Source organism: Pipra filicauda, unplaced genomic scaffold, assembly GCF_003945595.2.
Source record: "Pipra filicauda isolate LSUMZ 115617 unplaced genomic scaffold, ASM394559v2 scaffold251_size2273266_pilon, whole genome shotgun sequence".
NCBI classification, from domain to species: domain Eukaryota; kingdom Metazoa; phylum Chordata; class Aves; order Passeriformes; family Pipridae; genus Pipra; species Pipra filicauda.
The window spans coordinates 1222406-1247011 of NW_024104367.1; the positions used below are offsets into that span (position 1 = coordinate 1222406).

At 41.5% G+C, this 24606-nt stretch overlaps 1 protein-coding gene across 1 annotated transcript in view; it reads right to left on the reverse strand.

The window, feature by feature from the left end:
• Nucleotides 1–23118, reverse strand: part of DENND3 (DENN domain containing 3) — a 31864-nt gene extending 8746 nt beyond the window's left edge. The window contains exons 1-16 of the mRNA XM_027713035.2: nucleotides 22974–23118; nucleotides 17789–18053; nucleotides 17123–17238; nucleotides 16476–16615; nucleotides 11034–11145; nucleotides 9823–9942; nucleotides 8848–9066; nucleotides 8428–8549; nucleotides 7788–7943; nucleotides 5560–5656; nucleotides 3443–3546; nucleotides 2978–3162; nucleotides 1857–2378; nucleotides 1115–1377; nucleotides 462–632; nucleotides 151–280 (exon numbers count right to left, since the gene is read on the reverse strand). Coding sequence (XP_027568836.1) covers nucleotides 151–280; nucleotides 462–632; nucleotides 1115–1377; nucleotides 1857–2378; nucleotides 2978–3162; nucleotides 3443–3546; nucleotides 5560–5656; nucleotides 7788–7943; nucleotides 8428–8549; nucleotides 8848–9066; nucleotides 9823–9942; nucleotides 11034–11145; nucleotides 16476–16615; nucleotides 17123–17238; nucleotides 17789–18053; nucleotides 22974–23057 — 2806 coding nt within the window. The 5' untranslated portion in view covers nucleotides 23058–23118. The remainder of the gene's footprint in view (nucleotides 1–150; nucleotides 281–461; nucleotides 633–1114; nucleotides 1378–1856; nucleotides 2379–2977; nucleotides 3163–3442; nucleotides 3547–5559; nucleotides 5657–7787; nucleotides 7944–8427; nucleotides 8550–8847; nucleotides 9067–9822; nucleotides 9943–11033; nucleotides 11146–16475; nucleotides 16616–17122; nucleotides 17239–17788; nucleotides 18054–22973) is intronic.
• Between the last annotated feature and the right edge of the window lie 1488 nt (nucleotides 23119–24606).

The following is a 24606-nucleotide window of genomic DNA, read 5'->3' on the forward strand; positions in this document are numbered from 1 at the left end:
ATAATGTGAAAGTGCAATTAGGCACAAAATACAAAAAATACTTTTTGTATTTCTACCCATAACCAGTTTGAAAAACAGAATATAAACAGAAAGAGCAGAGACAGATGATGACACACCAGCAAAGCTTTGGAGCATTTCTGTGTGACTGACCTTCATTTTTCATCCTGTCAAAGTAAGACAGTTTAGAGGCTGCATAGATGCTTTTGGAGGACTGCAGGGCACCAACCACAGCATCCATCAGGAGAACATTTGTCAGTGCTTGCTGAATATACTGAGGATCCTAAAGACAAAAGCCTTACTGTAGTTTATCTGTTGCTCATTATTCTTACAAGTCATCATGCCCAGCAGTCAGAATGTCTGTCATGCCCAGCACAAACACCAGCCAGTGCATGGATTATTTAGAACAGAGACAGAAAGCACATACTTCAAACTTAATTGGTTACAAATTCCCATATTTATACCTTGTGATCATCTGCCATTTTCTTTCCAGCCCACATTTCTTTCACTATCAGGTACCAGAGATCACACTCAGTTTTAAGGTTGGCTTCAAAGACTGCTTTTTTAGATAATGTTTTAATCCTCAGAGTAGGTATTCTCAACAGAAGGAAAGCTACGGTCGTGCTCTTAACGTCCTGGAAAGGTATGGAAAAGAGAAAACAAGTGGGATGTACCGTGCAATCCCAGCACTCAGCCTACAGGGCAACTTTCTCTAATTATAGCTGATTATTTCAACTGTCCATACACACCATTAAGCAGAGATGGTTTTATGAAAATAAAAGCTCTAAACAGCATCACGCAGATTTTGTTCCACAGTGGATACAAGCTGATACCTCAGTCACACTTAATGCTTTTGTTATTAAACTTCTCTACTCCATATCTGATGTACTGCACTTTGCACACTTCTCTGCATCCAGAGGTTATGACATCTTAATTTTGGTCATGGAATTTTTGGTCCAAACCCCCAGAATTTTATGTAATCACTCACTCATTACTGACTTCAGCAATGTTTCCTACTCTCCTTACTGAAACTTTACACTGAGAGCCAGATCATCGTGCAGAAAAGAACACTGCCAATATCCATAGTCATGCCAGAGAGCAGGAAGTTGATGCTCACCTCTATATCCCTGAAAGCAGCAATCTGGACATAGCCAGGACACCCCCCTTCAGTCAGCAGGAACAGGCGCTTTTGGGTCAGAGCTATTTTCCCCACCCCACAGTTGGTTTTCACTGAGCAGGATAACTTGTAGACACACTCATTTTTATCCAGGTGCTCTATCACTGCTGGTGGCAGATTCACCTCTTGAGCTTCCGCTTCAGTTTCTTTCCAGTAGTTGTAGAAATCTCTGAATGTTTCAGGATCAATTTGCTTCTGCTGTCCTAAAAAAATTTTGAAAACCCTTTTACTGCGAGAAACTATTATACAGATTTGCACAGAAGGGTGGCTTCAAAAAAGACAGTAACTTTCAAATTGTGCCTCTTTATTGCACATGCAACTAGAGACGTTCTAGACATAGAACCTATTCTCCATAATTATCCTAATTAAATAAAAGGGTCCATAAATTCTGTAAACTGATAATGTGAGTCCTTCAAGGGTGCTTGCAGTTGCTGATGGTGTGGAGACCCAGGAGGGGTCTCTCTATTTGGCACATGACCCTGAGCAAGGGCAGTCAAACCACCCTCTGCTCAGCAAAGAGTCCCCACAAGAGGACACCCACAGACTAGTCAGGCACAAGGGTCTCAGTTTTCCTGGGGCACTGGCAGACTAATCAAACACCAAGGGTTTGACTAAATATCCCCTTTTCACATGGCAGTGCTAAACAGTAATTAAAAAAGAAAAACACCAATCTTACACTCACCCACTGTCAGGGCATCAAATAACCGGTGGATAGTGTCTATATCCCTGACGATCCCAGATTCCTGGATCCTCTTCACAAAGTCATCCAGCTGCATGTGTGTTTTTGGCAACTCGAAATTTTTCACGTGGTCATCTATTTTCAGAACTTCCCTTTGTTTTTCCATCACTCGGCTTATCAGCCTCTTGAGCTCGGGTTTGCGGTCTGCCTGCAAGCACTCCGAGGGAGGCATGGTCTCCACTATTTTTCTTACAAGATCAGTGGGGAAAATTCTTAAGTCTGTTTTTTCTAGGTTCTGAAAGTCAGAAAGTGCATTTAGTAGTTTCCCTTGCATCAAGCTAATAAGTCCCCGGAGGTAGAAGTACCTTGCCAGCAACGCGGAGTTCTCGGGGGGTGAGGTGTTGATGGCTTTGCTGAGGTGGTTGAAGAAGTCTGTGTAGTAGGAGTGAACACACTGGAACATCAGAGGGAAGTGGATTTCTGGGATTTTGAAGGTGCTGATGGATTTGGAGGGCATTTTCACAGCTAGAAACAAACACCAGAAGAGTACTTTGATTAGGGTAAGGAGTAAAAGTGGGAGTACCTTCATAACAAGTAACACTGAAAACAAGGAACACCCCACCACAGCAACAAGCAATTGCAAGGAAAAAGGTAAGATTACAGCTGTGCCAGGGACACAAATACAGTTCTGTGTCCATTGTCCCTATTATCAGAATATTCCCTAATCTGAAAATATCAATTCTGGGAGAGAAAAGAAAAAGGAAAAAAGATTCAGAAAACCCCATTCAGTTTCTTCTAAACAGCAAAAGGTTAAGTTTGTGTTTAAATTAAAGGTAGCGGAGAACGGGACATAAGGTGGATGAGGACAGGGCATGGTTACTGACTCAGGAATCCTTCCTCCAATATCAATCCCACTGGGACCAATGACTCTTTTGTGGTGTAGCAAAACTTACAGCAGGCTCCAGACTGATTTCACAAGCATGGACAGGCCCCAGGTCAAAGTGACCCAGCTCACCATTTCCTCCCAGCATCTGACACCATTTCTGTGAATTTTTTTCACTGATGTCACTCAAAGAGACACCAGAAAAAAACCACTGTATTTGTTCAACACATTCTTCCCTTACCGACAACACCTGTTCCTGTTCTTCTAAGTGAGGAGTTTCTGGTGGGGCCCTCTGGCAGTTTGATGTCCTGCAGGTTGGGCAAACTCATCACCATGCGCCGGCTGATCTTCTGCTCCGGAGTGAGGCGTTTGGAAGCCATTTTCTCCATCGTCAGCCTTCTGGGGGTGTGAAACACCAAATCAAACCTGAGAAAAGTGAAAATAGTACAGAACTGGTTTTAGAACTCAGTACACACACACACTAAATTAGTGCCTGGTTTTATTTTTTTGTGTAACAGTATTAAATCTACCATGTCAACAGCCAGTGGTTCATGTCACTCTCTTACAATAATCTTAATTAAATGAGCTGTCAGTTAGACAACTATTATTTATAGATGACCTCATCTCATACCAATAGTCAAAAGGACTTCTGTCAGTGATCCCAACAGAAGACTGAAAAACAGAATAAGGAATGAGAAAACTTTACCTGTCCTCTTCAGACTGGATGCTCAGCTCGAGTCGAGCAAAGGCGTCCATCTTCCTGTTCAGACGAGCTTTCAGGAAAGAGTGAAACATGTAGGTCTCTAAAACCTGTGAGACACAAAGGGGTTAACTGTGCATCCTTCATAAATTACTTTTTTATTAGCATGTTTTGCTCATTTTTATTACCTTTACATATGCAAAGCAGAACTTCCAGTTTAGCAATCACAAACACAAAAGCACTGGAAAGCTTCAACAGAAAACTAACTCAGTTTCCATTCACCTTCCAGGCTTTGGTGGTATTTGCTCAGTGGCAAACAGTAATCTCAGACTGCCCTCCAATACATGAAACCAAACACAAAAGAGAAGTACTGAGCAAAACACAGCTACGAGATTAATATATTTTCTGCCTAAACAAAGATAATATTGTCTATAGTGTGAAAAAATAAGTTTGGGGCACTCTAAATTAACATTATGCCATCATACTGAAAAGACAAGTGAGTCATCTTTTCCCCTGGTAACCCCAAAAACTTTTTCCCTGCTCAGGTAATTATTGCGGTGTCATCCAGAAATAATTTCTGAAAGGTCAAATTGCTACTTTTAGGACAGAGAACACCATAAAAAAAATGCCAAGTATGACTTAAAAAGGGGGGAAAGCCACCATCTTCCACCTCTGCACATTAAAACAAGGTAAAAGCTGGGATTTGTGGCAATACAACATGTATTTTATAAATGTTCAAATGCCTCTTATCAATCCATTTGCAATGTACTGTGTAAAACAGCATCTCCAAAACATTAAGATTCCTGATTTTCAGTATTTCTCCAGTAGATGGCAGATTTTGCTGGCAATTGTATGTACAGGAGATGCCAAATTTTAGTTCTTTCTAATGTTTTTTTTGAGTTCTCTTCGTATAATTCCAGATACCACCAGTAACTACTCCATACTGTTATTTTCTAAGATTTACTTGAAAGCAAACCTGCCACTTTACTGTTTAATATTTAAGTGAGTCAACCACTCAAAGCTCTTAAGTATACACATCTCTTCTTAAGGATGCACATCTCAGTTTTAAATTATTTTTAAATTTCAATTCATAAAATCGCCACCATTTCATTTATAGCATTAGAAATTGCTACTGAAAATATTTTAATTATTTCTATTCATTTGAAATCCCAGTCAGAACATTTCCAATTAATTTCTCTCCTGAGGACACATTAATAGGTTCTTTTTAACTTTTCCTTTTTGTTTGTTTTTGAGAATGTTTGCTAATGCTGGAAGCTTTATCCAACAAACATTATTTCCCATTTAGGATTCATCAGGTTTTAACCTTTAAATTGGCAGATATTCTGCCAAGTTTGGAAACTACTACTTAATTAAAATTTCCTTACACACTGACATCCTATTTAAATGTAGGTTTAGAAATTTTTAGGGTATGTTTCAAGCAGGAAACAAAAAAGGTGTTATAAACCACAAGCAGTTGATGTTAATGATCAGATCTTTTTGCCAGGAATAAAACAGTTACTCCAGAGAGCCAAAGGAGAGCAAAGAAAACCTCTGTAGCTTTCCCATGCACCCATGGAAAATAATTAAAAGCAAATATAAAACAGCAGATGCATTTCCTTACATTCCTCGTTAAACCTTTCCTTTGACCCACTGGTTTGTTAAACAAGTTACAGTATCACCAAAAAAGGGAAGAAACACTAATATTTTATTTTTTGAGAAGCTGAAGTAACAGCACCACATGTCTTGCTGTTGGTTACAGTAAGAAGCTACTTAATAAAGCACAGACTTGCTGAAAATTCATATCTATGAATGGAATTTGGTCCAGTCTGGACAAGTGCCTGTGCTTAAAATACAGTTTAGATGTAGCTTTACTGACCATCTGCCATAGGATAATCTCACCCCTGAGGAATTATTTAATTTGCTCTGGAATTACATAGTACCTTGCTCTCCAAAACTGTGTCTACTATTTTATCTGTTTGTAGCAAATAAATTTGGTAAAGCATTCTGTGAAAGCTGGTCGTTCAACACCACTACACAGACCAGACTGTGACTATTCTATCAATATTTGGCCTTAATCCTAAAATACAGATTTATTAATAACAGAACCACAACACTGCATTTACCTTTTTGTAAAATGGTTGGTCTCTGATTGCCCTTGTTTTCAGAAATTCTTCACTGTTAAACACTCTGTGTTCATAATTTAGATGGTCTTTCACCTCCCTGGAATAAAAAAAAAAATAAATAGATAAATCTGCTTTGTAAGCAAGTTGTACTTTGCAGCAGCAGCCCACTGGTACTACTGGAAATATGCTGCAGTATCATAAGACAAAACAGAAATCTCCTGCAGTATCAGAAGGCAAACTCAGCTTTAATGAACAAGTCTGAGTTACTGAATCATAGCAAAAGAATTCAAATTCTTATAAGAAGTCAGGCAGGCCACCTGCTGCCACTGCCATTTCAAATCAGCAAATTCACTTAGATTCTGTGGGATTTAGGAGACCATGAAGGAAGACTCCATAAATCATGACTTAGGCTCCAATCCTGGAATTACTTTTACGTACACAGTTCCTGAAAACAAACCACCCATTGGAGCACGAAAAGGACAAGTGTACCCATCACAGGTCATTTGAAAGATGTGACCTGACCTCACACTGTCCCATCACACTGCAGCTGTAACAGGCACATGAAATACAGGGCTCTTCTTATTACATCTTATTAGCACTTTATCAGGCCACAGGGGCACAGGGAAAAAGATGGTTAATAAAAGCACATAGTTCTATGTAATTCCACATCATTTAGCACTGTTTGCTTTAAACATGGAACCTCCATGCACACAAAATCACTGCTGAAGACAGAACAACTGGCAGCACAATTGCATCAGAGATTTACTTTCCTTCACTCCTGGACGCTGGCAGAATTAGAAGATAGAAGAAACAAGGCTGAAAAAGAGAACAAAGAAAGAAAGTTTGAAGGAAAGGAGGAAGAAAGCAAGAGAAGAATCAACCCCTTTGTGACACATATTATCTCTTAAGAGAGCAAAGCATCTGTTCATTTTTTGCAGCCAAATGTTTAGTGTATTAAAGAGTTCAAGTTTGTTACGAGCAAAATGCATTTCTCCTCATCTTTGTCTGGAATTATTGTTGCCAAACACTAAAATCCACCAAATCTCCCAGCAGAAACGCACCAGGTTGTAAATGCATTTCAGTTTCCACATCCAGCTGTCTGTAAAGTGTGTTCTATTCCCCACATCCAGCAGCTACTGTCCTTCCTGGAGGGCCCAGCCACTTGTAGGAACACTCCCTAAGCTGATCCAATAACACACACCTGATATTTGCTCTCAGTCAATTAACCCAGCACCTTCTGACTGAACATGTCAGGGATAATCCATGTGAGCAGTTTGGTAGCTCATGCAAAGGGCAGCACCATCTCCAGCAAGAGGAGGCAAGGAATAGCTGGGGATGGTTACTCTGCCCAGCTCTTTGCAGAACTTTGTCCCTGTAATCAGATTCTTTAGGAATACCAGGCAGGCAGTTTCATTGTCGTAGTTGAGTATGTTACTATCTATGCAAAAAGAAAGGAAGCATATGCAAACCAGCTACCTATTTTCTGCACCTTTTTGTAGGAATCATCCACCCACCCACCCACCACACTTCCATTCTCTCCCCAGATATAAACAAGTAACAGCAGGATTTACAACCATTACTCAGACTGATAAGATAAGGCAGCTGTGGGTATCAATATATTAATTAGATTAAGAGCAAGGAAAATTAGCATATAGAAAAAAAGAACAAAACCTAATCCACATCACTGTTACAATGTCAGTCCCAAACACGGCCAATACCCAGCATCTCTTATCATGGAATCATGGAATATCCTGAGTCAGAAGGGACCCACAAGGATCAGGTCGAACACTTTGTCCTTGAGCTTAAACAGCTCCTCTCCCTCCTCATCCATTCTCAGCCATTTGCTCAATTAGCCAAAACACATCCAGGTGTTCTGATCTCCAGATCCTGCTTTCAGCTCTTCTACCCTGTCCTGGTTTGAATTCACGTTCCTCTAACAAGAGTGGCCAAGGCTGTGTCCTTGACTGACATCCCTACTGGGCCTTCAGCTTTTCCAAGGACTGCACTTCTCTGCCTGGAATCTTCACACAAAAGGCAAGTTCAACATTAGAATAGTTTTATCTAAGATGTTCCAGCAATGTATACCTCCTTCTCATATTCCCTCACAAAACCAAAGAGCTTTGCAAAATATCTCTAAAATAAGACAAAATGAAAATATTTTGAGTAACAGGGGAAGGGTCTTAACCAGTACATATGCTCTTATAATAAAAAATAGTATATCCACTCACTTGAAGATATTAACAATTAACTGCAGGGTGGTTTGCTGAACCTCCATGTTGAGTTTCTGCTGCCAAGCCCTTCTGCGAGTTTGGAGCTCAACAAGGTCTGTGCTGGCTCGGAGGTGGCAGAGCTCCAGATCATAATGCAGCTGGAGACTCTCCACTCTGCACAGAGAAGAAAATTATCACCTTACATCCTAACACCAACCACTGTTTTCATACCTTTTTTAAAAAAAAAAGTCATTTAGGCCCCGTGCATCTCACAGCCAGAGAAGTGCAAGATTGATTTGCAAGTGCTGACAAGCTCACAAGATCCCTGGAGCCCCATTAGTGCACGTAAATCACAGTGCACTCAGTCTCCTTTGTAAAGAAGAGTAAAGTTCAGGGAGTAATCTGTATCAATAATAAAAAAAAAAGAAACAAAGCATTCCAGGTGTTGCAAAAAAAAAAATCTTGTGACAATTACTAATTGTAATATGCAATATGACTACTTGTATACTAATTAATTGAAATTTTCAATTTGCCCTTACAAAATACAGTGGGGTTTATATGAAGGAAACAATAATAAATAATGCAAAATAAAAACCTTAGAAAAAGCATCAGCAAAGATTTAGGCACTAAGATAAAAATATCTTCAAAATCTTGTCACCTTTTTATGAAAGTTTCCGCTGCTTGTGCTGGAACATCTGGAATCTCAAGTTCCTCTTCAGCCATTTTTGAATGGCTGATATCTCCATTATCTATATTAATTAGAATTAAATCTTCCGCTTCCTTTTAACAAAAGAAAATAGAATGACTGTAAACATACTTATATTGTAAAAAATATTTACTTCTCCTTTGCATACTCCTCAGACAGTTGATGATTTCATCAAGGAGTTAAACCAGAAAAGGATGGAAATTTCTTCCACAACTTGAAGATTGTATGGATAACTAAATAACTACTTCCAAGAAAAATAATGTCATTAAATTAATAGATTTTAATCTCAGCACATAAATGTTTAGTAACCTCATGTAAGGGGACAAATGCACTGCAAATGAACAGCAAGAGTGGTAATGGTCTAAAACTTACTGTGCTGACTTCGTCAAAATGATCAATATGACATCCCATAAGGAAAGATGTTGGAGCCATCACAAAATCCAGCATCTGACGAGACAGAATAGGCACAAAAGTGTGCTGCCACTGCAGAGGGTGAAGGTACAACATAAAGCATTCAGCAACGAGTGTCAGCAGAGCCCAGTCGGAAGAGAAGAAAACTATTCTCTGCTCAGTCAAAATACAGGTCATAATCTGAAAAACAAACCCAAAATGTTAAATGTTTAAAAAGGATTATCTGGAACATACTGGATATGCACAAATATTGCATCTGCTTCTGAAACTCAGCCTCACAAATTCTGATTTTTAAGAGCTACCTAAAGGCTGAGGAGGTTTTTCAGGAGAAGTGGCACCAATAACAGTGATGACCTTAAACAACCTAATTTAACTCCACAGGTGGTCTTGGAGCAGGGAATTGGATCAGGAAACCTACAAAGGACACTCCAAGCCAAAATTATTGTAAGATTCTGTGAAGCACTGGAAAAAATTCTTTGCAAACAGCTTTTTGTTATTTTCCTCTCTTTCTACACCATTTACACTTTATCTGTATGAGAGTGCCAACTGTTTTCAATCCTTCCTACAGGTCCCTTTCTCACACACGAAGAAAGTACACGAAATTACACATGAAATGCATGTAATGAGAACTCAAAATAAAACCTGTCAATCAGCTTGGGCATTTACATTTTAAAATATATTCTTAAGAAATTTAGCACCTGTTTCTAAACCACAGGGGAAAAGAGTGCAATATGCCTTAATCCAATCTGGTCTATAAATAACAAAACTTCTTAATAATAAGTAGATTTTATTGTGCCGTATCTCAGAACTAAGACTATTATGAATTCCTGGGTTTATAAAGTTTTTTTGGTAAATAAACATCTTGATTTCTTCCTAAACCACAAGTTACCAATACTGTCAATCTCTAAAACATTTTAAAGCATCAGTTGGTTTTACCTGCAGCACCTGCTCTGGCTTGAAACAAAGCAATGGAAGATGAAGATCCAAGTCAATAATTGGACTGTCCGGATCCTCTCGTGAAGGAATTATTATCTGAAGTGGTTTCATATTAAATACCTGTAATAACACATGGTTTCCATTTACTCTTTAAAGAAAATGTTTCCACAGCACATTTAATTTGGGATTTTAGTTCCAACTACAAAATGTTAATGTTAATTGAGAGCAAGAAGACAGGCATTTGCATACCACGGAAAAGTGAAATAAAAAGAGGGAAATATTAAAAAACATAATAACTGGTTTGAAACATTAATATGGACTTGTCTCCTCTCTTTCTCAAGGGGTGTTTGGCCAATAAACAAAATCTTTTAACAGAATTAAACTTGCTTTGTTGTAAAGCATAACAAAATAATTGAATTTACATTTGTAGATACAACTGGGAATCCAAAACAGAAAATAGAAAAAGCATGAACAAAATAAGTGAGTTTAGGTGGCCACACTAAGGAAATAAAACAAGCCAAAAGGAATGAGCTCTCCCAGTGTTTCAAATTCTCCAGCTCAGACCTCTGGGGGTCAGATCCTGCATGTGCTGCATATTTCAGCACTTGGCAGCTGGTTTAGCCCATCACGCAGGCAATTGTCCAACTATGCTATTTTTTCCTTCACTCCCAACCCCTCATCCCAGGGTCAGGGAAAGCAGCTAAGGAGAAGTCCATGGCCAAAGCACTGCTTCCCCATTGCAGCAGATAAAACTGTGTGCTGATATCACTGACTTCTGGCTTGACTTGCAAGGTCAGAAAGAAGAAAATACAGCCCTGAATACAAATGCTGATGTGAGTTTCCCCTCTCAGCAGCCAACTCAGGACACTTCATCCACCACACACTGTTCTGCTGTTCCCAGACCTACCCAGGCATCATCTCAGACCACAAAGAGTTGCCATGAGCCAAATCCTCCCTAGAGGAATAATGCAAAGTAAAGAACATGAGTGGTATGCCAGTGCTCAAGCCTGACCCTGGCCACACTGTTGTTTTCTGACCTAATAATGCACAGCTTGATTTTTAAAGCACAGGTATTAACATCAGTTTCACATCAACAAGTACAACTTCTGACCTGACACTCAAGAATGTTGCCCAGTTTATAGAAAACAGCACCTTCGTATTTTATAAGACATAATGTTGAAGTGATTATGAAATTCAGGGTGAGTAATTACCAAGTGGAGTGGTCCTGGTGGCGGGCTGGGGATTAAAAACAGCTTTGCTGCAAATTCTTTTATGTGCTCCTCAACATCTAAATCCTTGAAAGGTCGTAGATGCACCAGTAAGCTGTAATTAAATTATAAGAAATTACTTATCAATAGTAACATGCAAACACAAAAAAGCCTTTTTGCTGATAATCTAGAAAAAAAATACTAGGAGCAATGAAGCTATTATTCCAACTAATTAGTTTCTAATTTATTAGATACTTGAGCAGCTCCATTTAATTTTAATGATGCTGCTGTGTCAGAAGCAGTTTTTTGGTTTTTTTTTTTTTTACTTCTATGCACAAAATACTGCTGCATCATATCCAGTCCAGAGGACTCAGCACAGTGGGTCCCATGATGGCCTAAGAAAGCCACATGTGAGATGAGAGGGTGAGATGCAGCTAAAAGAAGTGTCTTACAGAGGCTGCTTGAGGAACCAAACACCCACAGCTGCAACACAGTGCCTTGGTGTTTCTTCATTCCCAAGCATCAGACACCAGCTCTGGGATGGAAAACAGCACCAGAGGAAAAGAGGTTGTGGATATGGGCTTGACTGCAGAGGAATGTGAAGCAAGAGCCATACTTAGCTGCAGGCCTAGGCCTGGATGAACCCTGCTCTTTGCTGTCATTCCTGCTCACACAAAGAACAAGAACATTTGTGCAAACCTGCCAAATGTTTCTGTTTCAGAACTGTATTACCCTAACAAAGGTCATTTTTATATTATCAAGGTTTATATTATGCACCAAATCAATTCAGGAGCATCTAAACATACACACTACTAAGACTGCAAACTTAAGTCCAACAGCATTTCTGAAATGTAACAACTAACAAGTAGGATATTTGTAGTCAGAGAGGGCATTTCATTCAATATAAATTTCAGGGATATGTTAGCAGCAAAAAACCCAAATCTTTACAAAATGAGAAACCTAGGCCTGCAAACCTATACATACAGAAACTAGGAACTGAATATGGTTATCTTCTCCCTTGAGGTTTTACTTCAGTTTGCAGTTTTACTGGTTTCCTGCAGAATACTTGCTCTTCAGGAAGAAAGTGGTCTAGAAAGTAACGGAATAGGTCAAAACATATATATGAACCCAGGACACCATATCAGTGTACAGCATTTGGATTCCAGAAGAAAGATATTCTGTCATATATTACTGCACTTCTAAATGAGATATTTAAATTCACTGTATTCCTATTTGGAAAAAGCCCTGGGCTAAGTACTAAGCTGTTATATATATCCCCAAAAAGCCCATCAGCTATTCACGGGTGCAGAGGGAGCAGAGAAGCAGAATTTAAGAATTATCAAAGAAAAACAGACACTAGATTCATCAATTTAAACAAATACTCTGTCACACTTGGTAATGCCTTAGGTGTGACCTAACAGAATAGGTAGATCTGTTTTGGTTTTTTTTTTTTGAGACAAAAATCTGGTATCAAGAGATCCAGTAAATGTCACAACAGAATTAATGTGACTGAAAAAGCAGCAGATGCACAGAGAGGGCAGTCAGAGCTCCCCAATCAGGACACGGGGCCCATTAATGCAACTTAACAGCAGCTGACAGCCCTGCACTGCAAACTTCTGCTGAAATAAATGAAGTCATCTCTGAAACACTCAAGTGGAGAGCTAAGGAGTTTATGAACCTTTCATTACTGCTATTAACTGTCCACAGACAGGTGTTTCAGGAAGCAAGAACAGCTCAAAATAGGCCCCCTCTGCTGCCTCAATGCTGGGAGCTATTTGCACACTCCCACCTTTTCTGAAGGCAAGGACTAATACACAGGTTGGAAGATTTACTGTTTGAATGGAGCCTATTCATCCATCCAAGACAGGAGTTCATCCAGGAGATTACTGCCAGGAATATTTCACTTCTCATGCAGTGTAACAAATTGAGGTAAAACCACCTGTGCAAAGTGCCTAAACCTCTCAAGTTAAAACTGAACATTTCAAATAATGTAGAATAATCCAACAGCCACTGGGTTGTGAAATGGTCTATGTGCACATCTGCTTGCTTTGGAGACAGGCAGACACACTCCATTCAAATTGTTCTGGATTTGGAAGCACTGTGTGCTAGTAAAATGGGAATTAGTTATAAAATAATTGGCACTGAATACAAAGACCTTTGTTACTATGATGATAGTTTGCAAGATCCCCTTCTAATTCAAAGCACCTACATGGATTTACAGTTTGATGTTGCCTGTGCATTTCAGTTTTTAATCTCAGTCTGATCTCAGTTTTCAGCTGTGATTTCTACCACACTTTGCCACTTGAAAAATTTTAGGAACCTGGATTTTATCTGGGAATAATTATGACAATAGAATAACACTGATGACTGTTCTGACTGAAAACAAGTACCATCCCCTCTACAAGCAATTCTGTGCACTCAGGTCCTGAAGAAAATAATCTATGAACAGCAGAATTCTGAAGGAAAAAGAAACCTTTTGCTGCAAAAAAAAGTCCTGAATGGAAGTAGAACCCCTTTAATTGCTACTTCAACATCAGGTCTTCAGGAGCAACAGCATTCTTCCACTAGTTCTCACAAGGAAAGGGCTACACACTAGGTAGTTGAGGTTCACCAGCAAGTGTTTTCAAATCCCCTGACTTAGGAATGGGTAATCAGTGGAAGCATCCTGCAAAACTCCACTGCAGCATTCCAAGGATTCCAGTGTGCTCTTGGAGGTGTTATTATTTGTTTAGTACAGGAGGCACTGCTACTTGAGGACACTCAGTCAATGAAAACACTTATTAGATTTTTAACCCACTGGCCACCTGATTACAGCTAAGGAATCCCAAATTACACACAGTAACTCCCTTTCTGCTTTACAGAGACAAAACGTCGATGCTTTGTCATGTTACAAGAACCTGAAACATTTCCAGCTGTACAGGGCACTACACTCCTAGAGTCTTTGCTATAATTGCTTATACTGCATTCAGAACATCCACACGTCCCAGGAGCTGTTTCATAACACATGGAAGAACCTCAGTAGCACAATCAAAATAAGGAAAACTGGTACCTCTCCACCCCTTCCCTTCCCTCTGCCCAAGTGCACAGTGAAATATTTAGGAAAAAAAAAAAAAAAAAAAAAAAAAAACGAACACTAAAAACAGAAGGGCAGACACTCTGAAACTGTCCACTAAGTAGTATCAAGAAAAATGAGATTTAGAAAAAATTCCAGAAGAAAATTTAATGGAAACTTCATCAGTTGAGTTTCCAGTAGAGTGGGAAATGGCAACACCAAATGAGCTTTGTCACTCACTCTCTCCCTTTCCTCCCAGTCACACACACATCTGACAGATGCAGAAGCAAAAGAGCTGTGCAATTATGTGACAAATTCCCCTGTTAAGAGACCAGGACAACACACAGGACTCACACAGAAGGTTATTGTCCTGTTGAACTCCCCTATAATTATTCACCTATTTGCAGATCACTCAAAGCTGAGATGGCAGGGTACTGATCAGTGTGAGCTCCCCTCAGAGTCCAGCACAGATTCAGTTAAAAGGGAAAAGCACAGATTCAGTTAAAAGGGAAAAGCCATCCATGGTAGTAACCTTGGACATTAACGCCTTAGATAGGTGCCAAACCTTACTATATGTGACCAAGGCAGAGGTGTTTAATTATAATGTTTAAAATACCCACCCAGAGGCAGGAGCTTGCCCCTCTAGAGGGTTAACTCCACCTGCTTCTTGTCTGCTCCAAACAGATATGAGGCCTAGAAACATTTTTATAACTTCTGGAATTTTCCATGCTTCTCCTGAATATTTTCCCACTTCTCCTTTAGCGGCCTCTTAAAAAACCCATTTACCAATCAACTGCTTCTCCCAGTTCAGAGATGTCTCACTTCAGAGAGGAAATTGCTCATTTATGACAATGCTACAAAAACCACTGATGAGCACTGGAACTGTAAAGCTGAATCCATACTATTTCCTACTCAGTGGAAAGCTGGTGTGAGGTGAGCCCTGACACAGCTGAGCTCACAGAATAAAAGCAGGTACACAGCTGAAAGAGCTCCACATGCAGAGCAGCATTTACTTGAGAATTGAGACTATAAAAAGGTAATGAATGAGTTCCTGCAATACCAAGGGCTGATGTAATGGACTTAAATATAAAGACCGGAAAAAGTGATCTGGGTGGGAAAAGAGAAAGGAAAACAAATATTTCCTTTTTATTTCACTGAACATATCAATGTTCCATCGTGTTGGAGTCCTTTGTCCACATCAAACCCCTGCACTAATGCTTTGAAAATGAGAGAGCGGAGGTCCAGGCCCTTAAGGGCTGCCAGAGTGACTCATTCCTGATCTCACAGCTTTTCCAGAGGCAACATCCCAACTGCCCAAGAGAAAGGCACTGCTTTGTTCCTCAGGGCTCTCTGCACCAGGGAAAGCCAGTCAGTGCTCCAACAGATCCAAGCCCATAGCATGGGGAAGAAGCAGTGTGTGGAGGGGGGAAACGAGTGCTCAGGTCTCATCCTGGAGTGGAGCCAGGTTAGGGCCTAGTGATGCACCTCAGCCAGTAGCCAGGGAGCACATCCTTGCTCATCTCCTCTGGACAGATCACTGGCACAACAAACGGGAATATACAAGCTCCAACCTAAAACCCCAACATCTCTCAACTTATGTATAAGAACAAATTCCAACTCAGCATATTCTGTGAAAAAGAGAACACCTGGCTTCAAATTTGACTCTAGAAAGCTTGACTGGAAATTAGTGAAGAAAACCTCTCCAAGTTAAGACACCCAGTAATATCGAATGCACACAGACAAGATCCCTGGTGTCAGGAGGTTTTAATCCATAATAGATGCACATAGATCTTAACAATTTAACAATAAAGTAACCTCAAAGTAAGTGAAGTTACTAAATAACAAGATAGACCCATGTTCACTCACCTTCCAAATCATCTACACTGCAGAGTATTTGAATGTTTCTACCAGTGTATCCCAAGAATTTCTCTCCAAGTAACCACTGTATTTCCTCAACTGACTTGGGTTATTTCTTTAAAGTGTCATTAACTGTTTACTAATACAGATATTCATGTTCTTATGACATTTATTTGGTGCATTATAAAGAGCTTTTTGTGCACTGAAAGTGATTTTCACACGTGTGTGAAAATTACAGTTAATCCTCTTCCAAAAAACAGTATCTGTGAGAAATCTGTTCCCTGCACATTAGTATTTTCTAGACTTAGCAAAAACCTCAAAGAACATGGAGACAACATTCAAAATTTTCACTTTCTGTCTGGACAATATTCACACAGAATTTCTTCTTTTCCTCTCCCACACATCCCACACTACCTTAACATAAAACTAACCACTGCTCTAGCATTACACAGCTCTCCTGACCACATCATGCAAATTCATGCATTAAAACCTGCCCAGTCATTTCCAGCAGAAACACACAGGACAGCAAATCTTACCTAGAGAGACAATCCTTGAGGGCATTAAAATATGGATATCTGGATATAACACAAACAGCAAATGGCACAAAACAGACAGGCACCTTCCCAGTCTGTGCCGATTCCCGGTGGGCCTGCCTGCTCCAGGAGATCCAGCCATCCTGCAAGGAAACTACACCTTAATGGGTTTATGTCAATCATTAATTTATGTCTGATATTTTCTTGAGAACCTTAGAGGTAGGATACCCAATTCCCTCTAAATTTCAAAGGGATTTGGATGCCTGTCTCCCTTAAGATCTTCAGAAAAACATCAGCCTACAAGACTGAAACCTAAGTATTAAAAAGAATTTCAGCACAAAATGTATTTAGAAAGAACACAGGGTACAGTCTTCACCAAAAAAACATCCAAGGGATAAAGTCTGCTCCTAAATATCCAAATCTCCTAAATGAAATCCGTAACAAGGTTTTCCTAATGCAGTGTGTTCCAAAATAATTAAATCCACAATGGCAATGTAAAGTATGATTTGCCCTGTAGTCCTTCTAACATAAAAACATATCTGTTAACCAATTTCATAAATTAAACCTGACATTATTCTCCAAGTGTTTTGCTTTGTTTTATTTTGTATCTTTTCATATGTTCTAACAAAAGCAGGAGTTAAATAACATACTTGCATGGGCTGGTAGTGCTGTGCAACAACACCGTATGTTCTGTTTCCACAGACGTCAGTGAAGACCAGGAAATGAATGTGGTCCTCTTTTGATTCAGAAGTTACATAAAGTCCTCCTGAAATGAAAGCAGAAACCTTTTTTTTAATTGCATATTTAACTGCAGCTGCGTGAAAAGCAATTAATGACAAATACTGCACATGGCCACTTCATTTCAAGAGAAATATCTCATCTTTAAGGGATTAAAATGCACATATACAGTCCATTTGATCTAAGGGTTGTTACAGAGGCTGCAAGCTGCACACTACTGAACAAGCAAAAATAGAATTATTCTGCATTTTCAGTGGCAAAATACAATAAATGGGCTTTTTCCCCTTTTTTTCTTTCCTTTCAAGATGCTAATAAGGTCTGTAATAGTGACATGCATACTAAAATTTCTGCAATTAAACCTGGAGGGAACATTCACTACTTCAGGTATACCTAAATACCAAATGAAAAGTGAGGGAGTTCTCAGTCATTTGGGGGGCAAAAAAATAATCTTTAAAGTGTGTGCATGTGTGCACTTCACTCAAAGCAAGATTTCCCAATAAGGGCTAAAAAATACAACTGGCTGTGCTATGGGTAAAACAAATCTATACATTAAAACAGTTCTCAGTGAGCCCTCATACCTGGGAAGCACAGCTGTGGCAGAGCAACAAGATCAATGTCCTTGGGAACTGTAACATCTTCTGTGTCAGGTGCTTTCTGCTCCCCATTGACGCTCTTGACGTTTTCCATCTTGGGTCTCTCCTTCTTCTTTCGGAAGGACCTGCGTTTACTTTTATTCAAGTTATTGCCACCATGAAGCACCTGAACGTCATCTCTGCTGATAAATGGAGGCACAAATACAGAGAGGACTTCTGGATCAAGGCTTCTGGGTTTTCTTTGAGTGCCCTATTGAAAAAAAAAACAAACAAACAACAACTAAATTGATGCTCATCCTGACAGGTTTTTTTAAAATGACTTTTAACCCTGTTTTCTCTCTACTCCTAAAACTGTGGGTTTAGAATACACTTTTTCTTCTTCCTAAATAATTAATTTTTCCTTCTAATTTTTTGCTTTACGTATGTTAATGCAAGGGAAATACTCTGTGAATTTTCAGGAGGCAAGGAATCATTTTCATCATTCAAAATGGATCATAACAACATTATGCCTTGGGCAAAAGAAACTAACAAATATGAAATACGGTATTTCCTCCTTTGCAGTGTTGGGATATACTTAAGCTATACTTAAACACTGGCAGTAAGAGAAAACAGGCAGCAAATAAATGAAAACAGAGAAAAACAGCAGAACTTCCCAGATAAGTCATTGTTCAACTTTAGGAAAAGCTACATTTTCACTCAGAATAACCTAAAAAAAGGGAAAAAAAAACCACACAGGATTTCACAAGACAACTTTTAACTTTATAAGGCAATTAAAGAAAGTGCAATTAAAAATCACAATCACTGTAACAACAAACACAATTTTAAGACACTGTAAAACATGAAGCTATGAAAACCTCTCCATGTACTGAAGACTGAGTGGAAGAGGCATCCCAAGAGCATGTACGAAATTACAGCATTTTTACAACTGGCCAGAAAGCCCCCACAGCCTTGCAATGATAAACCTGTGGAGGAAGCAACTAGAGATTTCCTTGTGCTCGGGAGCACTTTTTGTATTCTTGACCATATAGTAGAGGCAAGTAGCTGCCTTTTCAATTACTTCACCGCAATTGTAATTCTTCCTGCAAGGTCAAAACAACAAATAAAAGCTTTGTTTAGCCAACGGATATTTGGAAACAGGAAAGGCGAGTCCCACTGTGGCTAAAAAGCTGTTTCATTTTCAGCTTTTTGCTAACAGCTCCAAAGTCGGAGGAGATGAAGCCTACGTGCTGCTTTTACCTTCAGACATGATGCAAGATGCTCCTTGAGAACCAGTGCTGGCCTCATTCATCATTTCCCTAATTTTTAAAATAGCTACAACATACAAAGCTCTATTGCTTCACTGAAGTCAATCTTCCACTGTCCAAGTCTCAGCTCATAGATCTTAACAGATGAGTCCTCCAATAGCTTTTTTCACATTTGAGCAGCATAGGAAAAATGAGAAGGAATACTTCATGATATATTAGTTATTGTATCTTAAGCTCCATAAACACCATATTTATAATAGGATACTCGAAAGAAACTACTTGACTAAAAAAAAGGAGTGAAAAAATACTCTTTAATGAACACATAGACCGTGAACTAGAAATAAATTGGAGTGAATAAGATAAAAGTTCAGATAAGTATCCACTGGGATATTCAGAAGTTAGCAATGACCTTAAAAAGCACGTCACAAATTGGGGTACCGAGATCCACATCCTCCCATGCTAAAAACTTGAGGTGTCATTTTCCTTAGTTGGTCTGGAAACACAGATAAATCCAACATGATCACCCTCAAACTAACATGCAGCTAAATATTTCAGGAGGAAATTCAGAATTAAGGCTCACCCCCGAGGCTGTTATGCAAGAAAAGCACAGACCCACTCAAACAGGAGCAATCTCAGCTTGGCAGATTTGCCCCGTCGAGGTTTTCACACAGAGCTGCTTTGACAGGGCAATCCCTGACTGACACTGAAGGCATCTTTGTGCTCCAAAGTGCTGGATGACAGCCAGCAACTTAATGGCCTTAGTGTAACAGCTCCTGAAATGGCAGGTCCTTGATGTCTTGAACTACAACAGAGGCATTAAACACCATTTTTTTCTCACAGAACAGCACTGTCAGCACAGTCTCTGACCCAGTGACTCAGTCACCAGCATTCAAGTCAGCTCATATTAATGTCTCGGCCAAAGTCACATTTCCTTACTCCTTCACTTCAGGGATAGTGAATGGGCAGCAACAGAACAATATCCACTTGTTTTTGCTATTCTTTGTCTCTGCTTCTACTGTTACTTCTTCATTTTGAAATGTTTCTCTTCTGTTGCTCTCTGCTATCAAATCTCCTTGCATCACACACCCCATAAACACTAATGCCTTCTCCTTCCCGCAAGTCTGCGCAATCCCACAAGTCAAGGATTTTATTCCATCGCCATTTACTGGCTGTGTTCCTAAAACAATGGTGCCGTAAAGGACATGGACATGAGACAGACTTTTACAGTGACTGCAGTATTTAGACACAAACAAGAAGGAGTGTGTTGAAATCACAGATCAGAGCATGACCTCAGCTTTTTGGTGTTTCCTCGATCTCATTCTCCTCTTCCCATGACTGAAGAAGTTGATTTCACTTTGAATGTCATGAAAGAACCAGCTTCTTTAAGGAATAATTGGGTAGGGAAAAGTCTGAAGACTTATAAAAATTAGGTTTGACAATTAGGTTGTAGTAACAGAAAAAGAGGAAACGGCTTTAAACTGACAGAGGGCAGGTTTAGATTAGATATTAGGAAGAAATTCTTCCCTGAGAGGGTGGTGAGGGGCCCTGGAACAGGTTGCCCTGAGAAGTTGTGGATGCCCCAATCCCAGAAGTGTTCAGGGCCACCTCAGGTGGGGCTTTGAGCAACCTGGTCTAGTGGAAGGTGGAAGTAGAAAGGGTTGGAACAAGCTGATCCTTAAGGTCACTTCCAATCCAAACCACTCTAGGATGACCTCTGGAGATTCTAGTGCAACTCTTTGCTCAAAGCAATGATAATGCTGAAGTCAGATCAGGTTGCTTTGGGTCTCATACAGTGAAGTTTCAGAAGTCTCTCAGGAAGGAGATTACTCCCCTCTCATGCCCCAGCCCTCACGTAGCCCAGTTTATGTTGGTGTCACTCCTGTTTGTCAGCAGTTCTCTAATATCTACTCTAAACCTGCCCTCTGCTAGTTTGAAACCATCCCCCCTCGTCAAAAGTCCGTCTCCAGCTTTCTTGTAGCCTCTCCATGTACTGAAAGGCTGTAATGAAGTCACCACAGAACCTTCTCCAGGTTAAACAGTCTCAATTCCCTCAGTCGTTCCTCACAGGAGAGGTGCTCCACCCCTCTAATCATCTTCATGACCCTCCTTTACTTTAGAGACAAGCTCTGTACCACTCACTGTGGTGGGCAGATACAGAACCCAATGGTGGAGCTGACAGGAAGATCTGAGACAAGTCACAGACAGCTTGCACATGATACTTGCCAAACCAAAACCGAGCTTTAGAGCTGCAGATAACTTAAAGGAAAGAAGCTTCACATTGTCTATTTTCATTCTTACAAAATACACACCTTCAACACTAAAAAATAAACCTCCAGCTGAAAACAGATGCCTTTGATCGCTTCAAATTGAAATCTCAGGGTGACAGTCTTCTTGGCAATAAGGACAATTGATGGATGACAGCCCAGAAAATTGTGTTTCATGAGCTTCAGTGCAAAACTGTACTTTTTTTTCCTGGAATCCCCATTGACAACAGGCCAGTCATAGAAGGCTTTTCTTACTTTGGAAGCGAGTTCTGTGATATTCTCATTGATTTTATCACTCCATGTTGCAATAAAGTTAAGAACACACAAACATGCTTTCAAGACCAAGAGTTGAAGCACGATCAAGGTTTTTACCTACTGTAAATATCATCAGAGATCCACTACTCTCCATTGAAATGTTCTCATTTTCTGTCAATAAGGTCTCTTCTTTCTACATTCACTAAAATTAGACATAAAACATATTCCACCCTTTCCTCGTGTAGACAGTGTTGCAGAAGGAAAAGGAAGTGGAGTAAATCTATAAGCTTGCCCTAAGACAGTGATTGAAATCCCTGCAGTGCAACAGCTTGTAGGGACCTTACTGTTGTTAATGTTGATAAGAACAGGGACTACTTTCTTTTCTGACACCTTTTTTTATCTTGAACAAAGAAACAATTCAAAACCTGTTGTGTGATCAGAATATCAGAATGCCTTTACTTTCTGTAGCCAGTTTCTTATTTGTTGTTCCACAGGGGTTTTTTTGAGAGCAACGAGATCAAACTGAGCAAACTGGAACGAATAAGAAATTCCCCTTCTTCTGGGTTCACTTCTCAGGCAGATGACGAAACACCACATACACCCCCGATTTCACAAGTCTGGTGGTGACAATTAGGAACTGTATTCCCATGCTGAATGTACACATGAATGAGACCCTGGAATGCGAACCTCTGCTTGGCTGCTATCGCTTAAGAGGCTGACATCAGCAAAAGTCGCCTCCTGAGCGGGCGAGCAAGCAACGAGCCCAACAAAGACCTCTTTATCTAATGCTATTAGAGCGCGCAATCAAATTCAAGTTCAAGCAATAAGAGCCGAGATCCCTGGGAGCTGTTTTGGCTTTTCCGCACGTGCTGGCACCGCGGCAGTTCCCACAGCAATTCCCGAAGCTTTTCCCACAGCGGGGCTGCTCGTGGGTACGGGAACCAACGCCCTCTGCACATCTGAACCCAGCAGAATCAGGAGGAGGGCTTTCACTGTGAACTCGCACGTGAATAATTATATAGTTATAAACCGCACATTCAAAGCGGAAACCAACCCCTCGGCTCCCGCCGCATCCGAGCGGCGCCGGCTGTGCCAAACTCAGAGCACTGAGCTCACGGGTGTTTAGAACTCGTGTTTTCCTCAGGATCTCCAGCGGAAGACGGGACGTGGATTATCATCCAGTCGAAGATACGCGTTTTGCTGTCCCTGCTTGTATAAAGCTACAGTGAGTTCTCCATCTACACTCGGACCTTTGGAAAAGTGAGATCACCTCACACCGCTACCAAACTCCCCCTGCTCTGCTGGCGTCCGCCTGTCAAAACAAGTTTTTGCTGAGGTATCTCAGCCCCATCCGCGGACAGACGCTGCCCCACAGACGCTGCCCTGCACACCCGAACCCCCCCTCACCTGGAGCAGCGCCCGCACCCGCTCCCGGGGCGCACCGACCAGCAGGCAGACCTCCAGCAGGCCCGAGGGCAGCAAGTCCTCCATGGCACGGCGGGCACAGGGCAGCTCCTTCCCCCGAGACAGCGGCGGCGGCTCCGTCCGCCTGTCCCTCAGGACAGCCGCCCCGTCCCGCCCTCAGCGGCGCCCGGGCCGTGCCGCGGGCGGAACGGAGGCAGAGCCCGACCTTCCCAGCTCGTCACGGCGATGCGAACGCTAATTGGCCGCCTCTCCCGTCGCTCTGAGGAGCTCCGGCCAATAAGAACAGGAGTACGTGTGGAGGGGCGGGCAGAGGCGGGGCTTTGGGGGAAGCTGAGGAATGAGAGTTGAGGGCCTCGGGCGCTCAGTGCTGGGGGCTGAGAGAGGACGGCTGAGGAGCGGGGACTGAGAGTTCGAGCTAGGGGGTTGAGAATTGAGGGCTGAGGGACTCAGGGTTGAGGAGCTGAAGTCTGAGGGGCTCGGTGCTGGGGGATGAGGAGTTTGGGCTGAGGGGTTAATGGCTGGAGGCTGAGAGCTGAGGACTGAGGGGCTCAGAGTTGAGGGGCTGAGGCGCTGAGGGGATGAGGTGCTGATAGCTGAGGAGCTGATAGCTGAGGAGCTGATAGCTGAGGAGCTGATAGCTGAGGAGCTGATAGCTGAGGGGTTCAGGGCTGAGGGGCCGGGGTCCAAGGAGTGAGGGTTGAGGGCTGAGGGGCTGAAGGGCTCAGCTGAGGGTTGGGGGCTGAGGTCTGAGAGTTGAGGGCTGGGGGGATGAGGGGTTCAGGACTGAAGGGATGAGGGGCTGAAGGGCTCAGGGTTGAGGGATGAGGGGCTGAAGGTTAAGCTGAGGGCTGGGGGCTGAGGGGCTCAGGGATGAGGGGATGGGGGTTGAGAGGCTGAAGGCTGAGGGTGCAGGGCTGAGGCACTGTCAGCCCTGTTAAAGACCGTAGCAGTGTAGTTCGTGATTTACAGTCATGTGATTTACTGGTTGGCATGACCAAGGACTATAAGATTTGCTGGTTTTAAGCAACAAGTTGAAGACCAAAGTTGGAATGAGAGGAGTCTGCAGTTGCTGCCATATCCCTGGAAGTGTTCAAGGCCGGGTTGGATGGGTCTCTGAGCAACCTGGCCTAGTGCAGAGTATCCCTGTACATGGCAGGAGATTAGAACTGGGTGATCTTGAAGGTCCCTTCCAAGCCAGACCATTCCGTGATTCTTTCTGCACCGCGTTTCACTGCCCCACCGGGACAGCCCCAGGGAAAGAAGTTTCCTGACCCAAGGGCAAGTTAATTTTTTTCCATGGGCTGTTTTCCCAGAGGGGATGTTGGCCCCAAGAAGCTGAGGTGCCTCAGGGCTGCTGGTCGCCCTGTCAGACATGGGCGAAGTCACGGTCTGGCACTTGCATAAGTGTAGCAAACTCCTGTTTGCTCCAGGTGACTCAGCAGGACTGTGTCACTTCAGCAGGACTGTGTCACTGCCACTACGTGAGAGTCTTCTATTTATGTTACCATGGGTCACAGTTTCAGTGGGCTGTAGGCACAGAGCTGATGCTTTCCCCTCCAGAGCAATGGGGCTGCCTGCACAGCAGAGGCACAGCACAGGGAACTCCACGATTTCT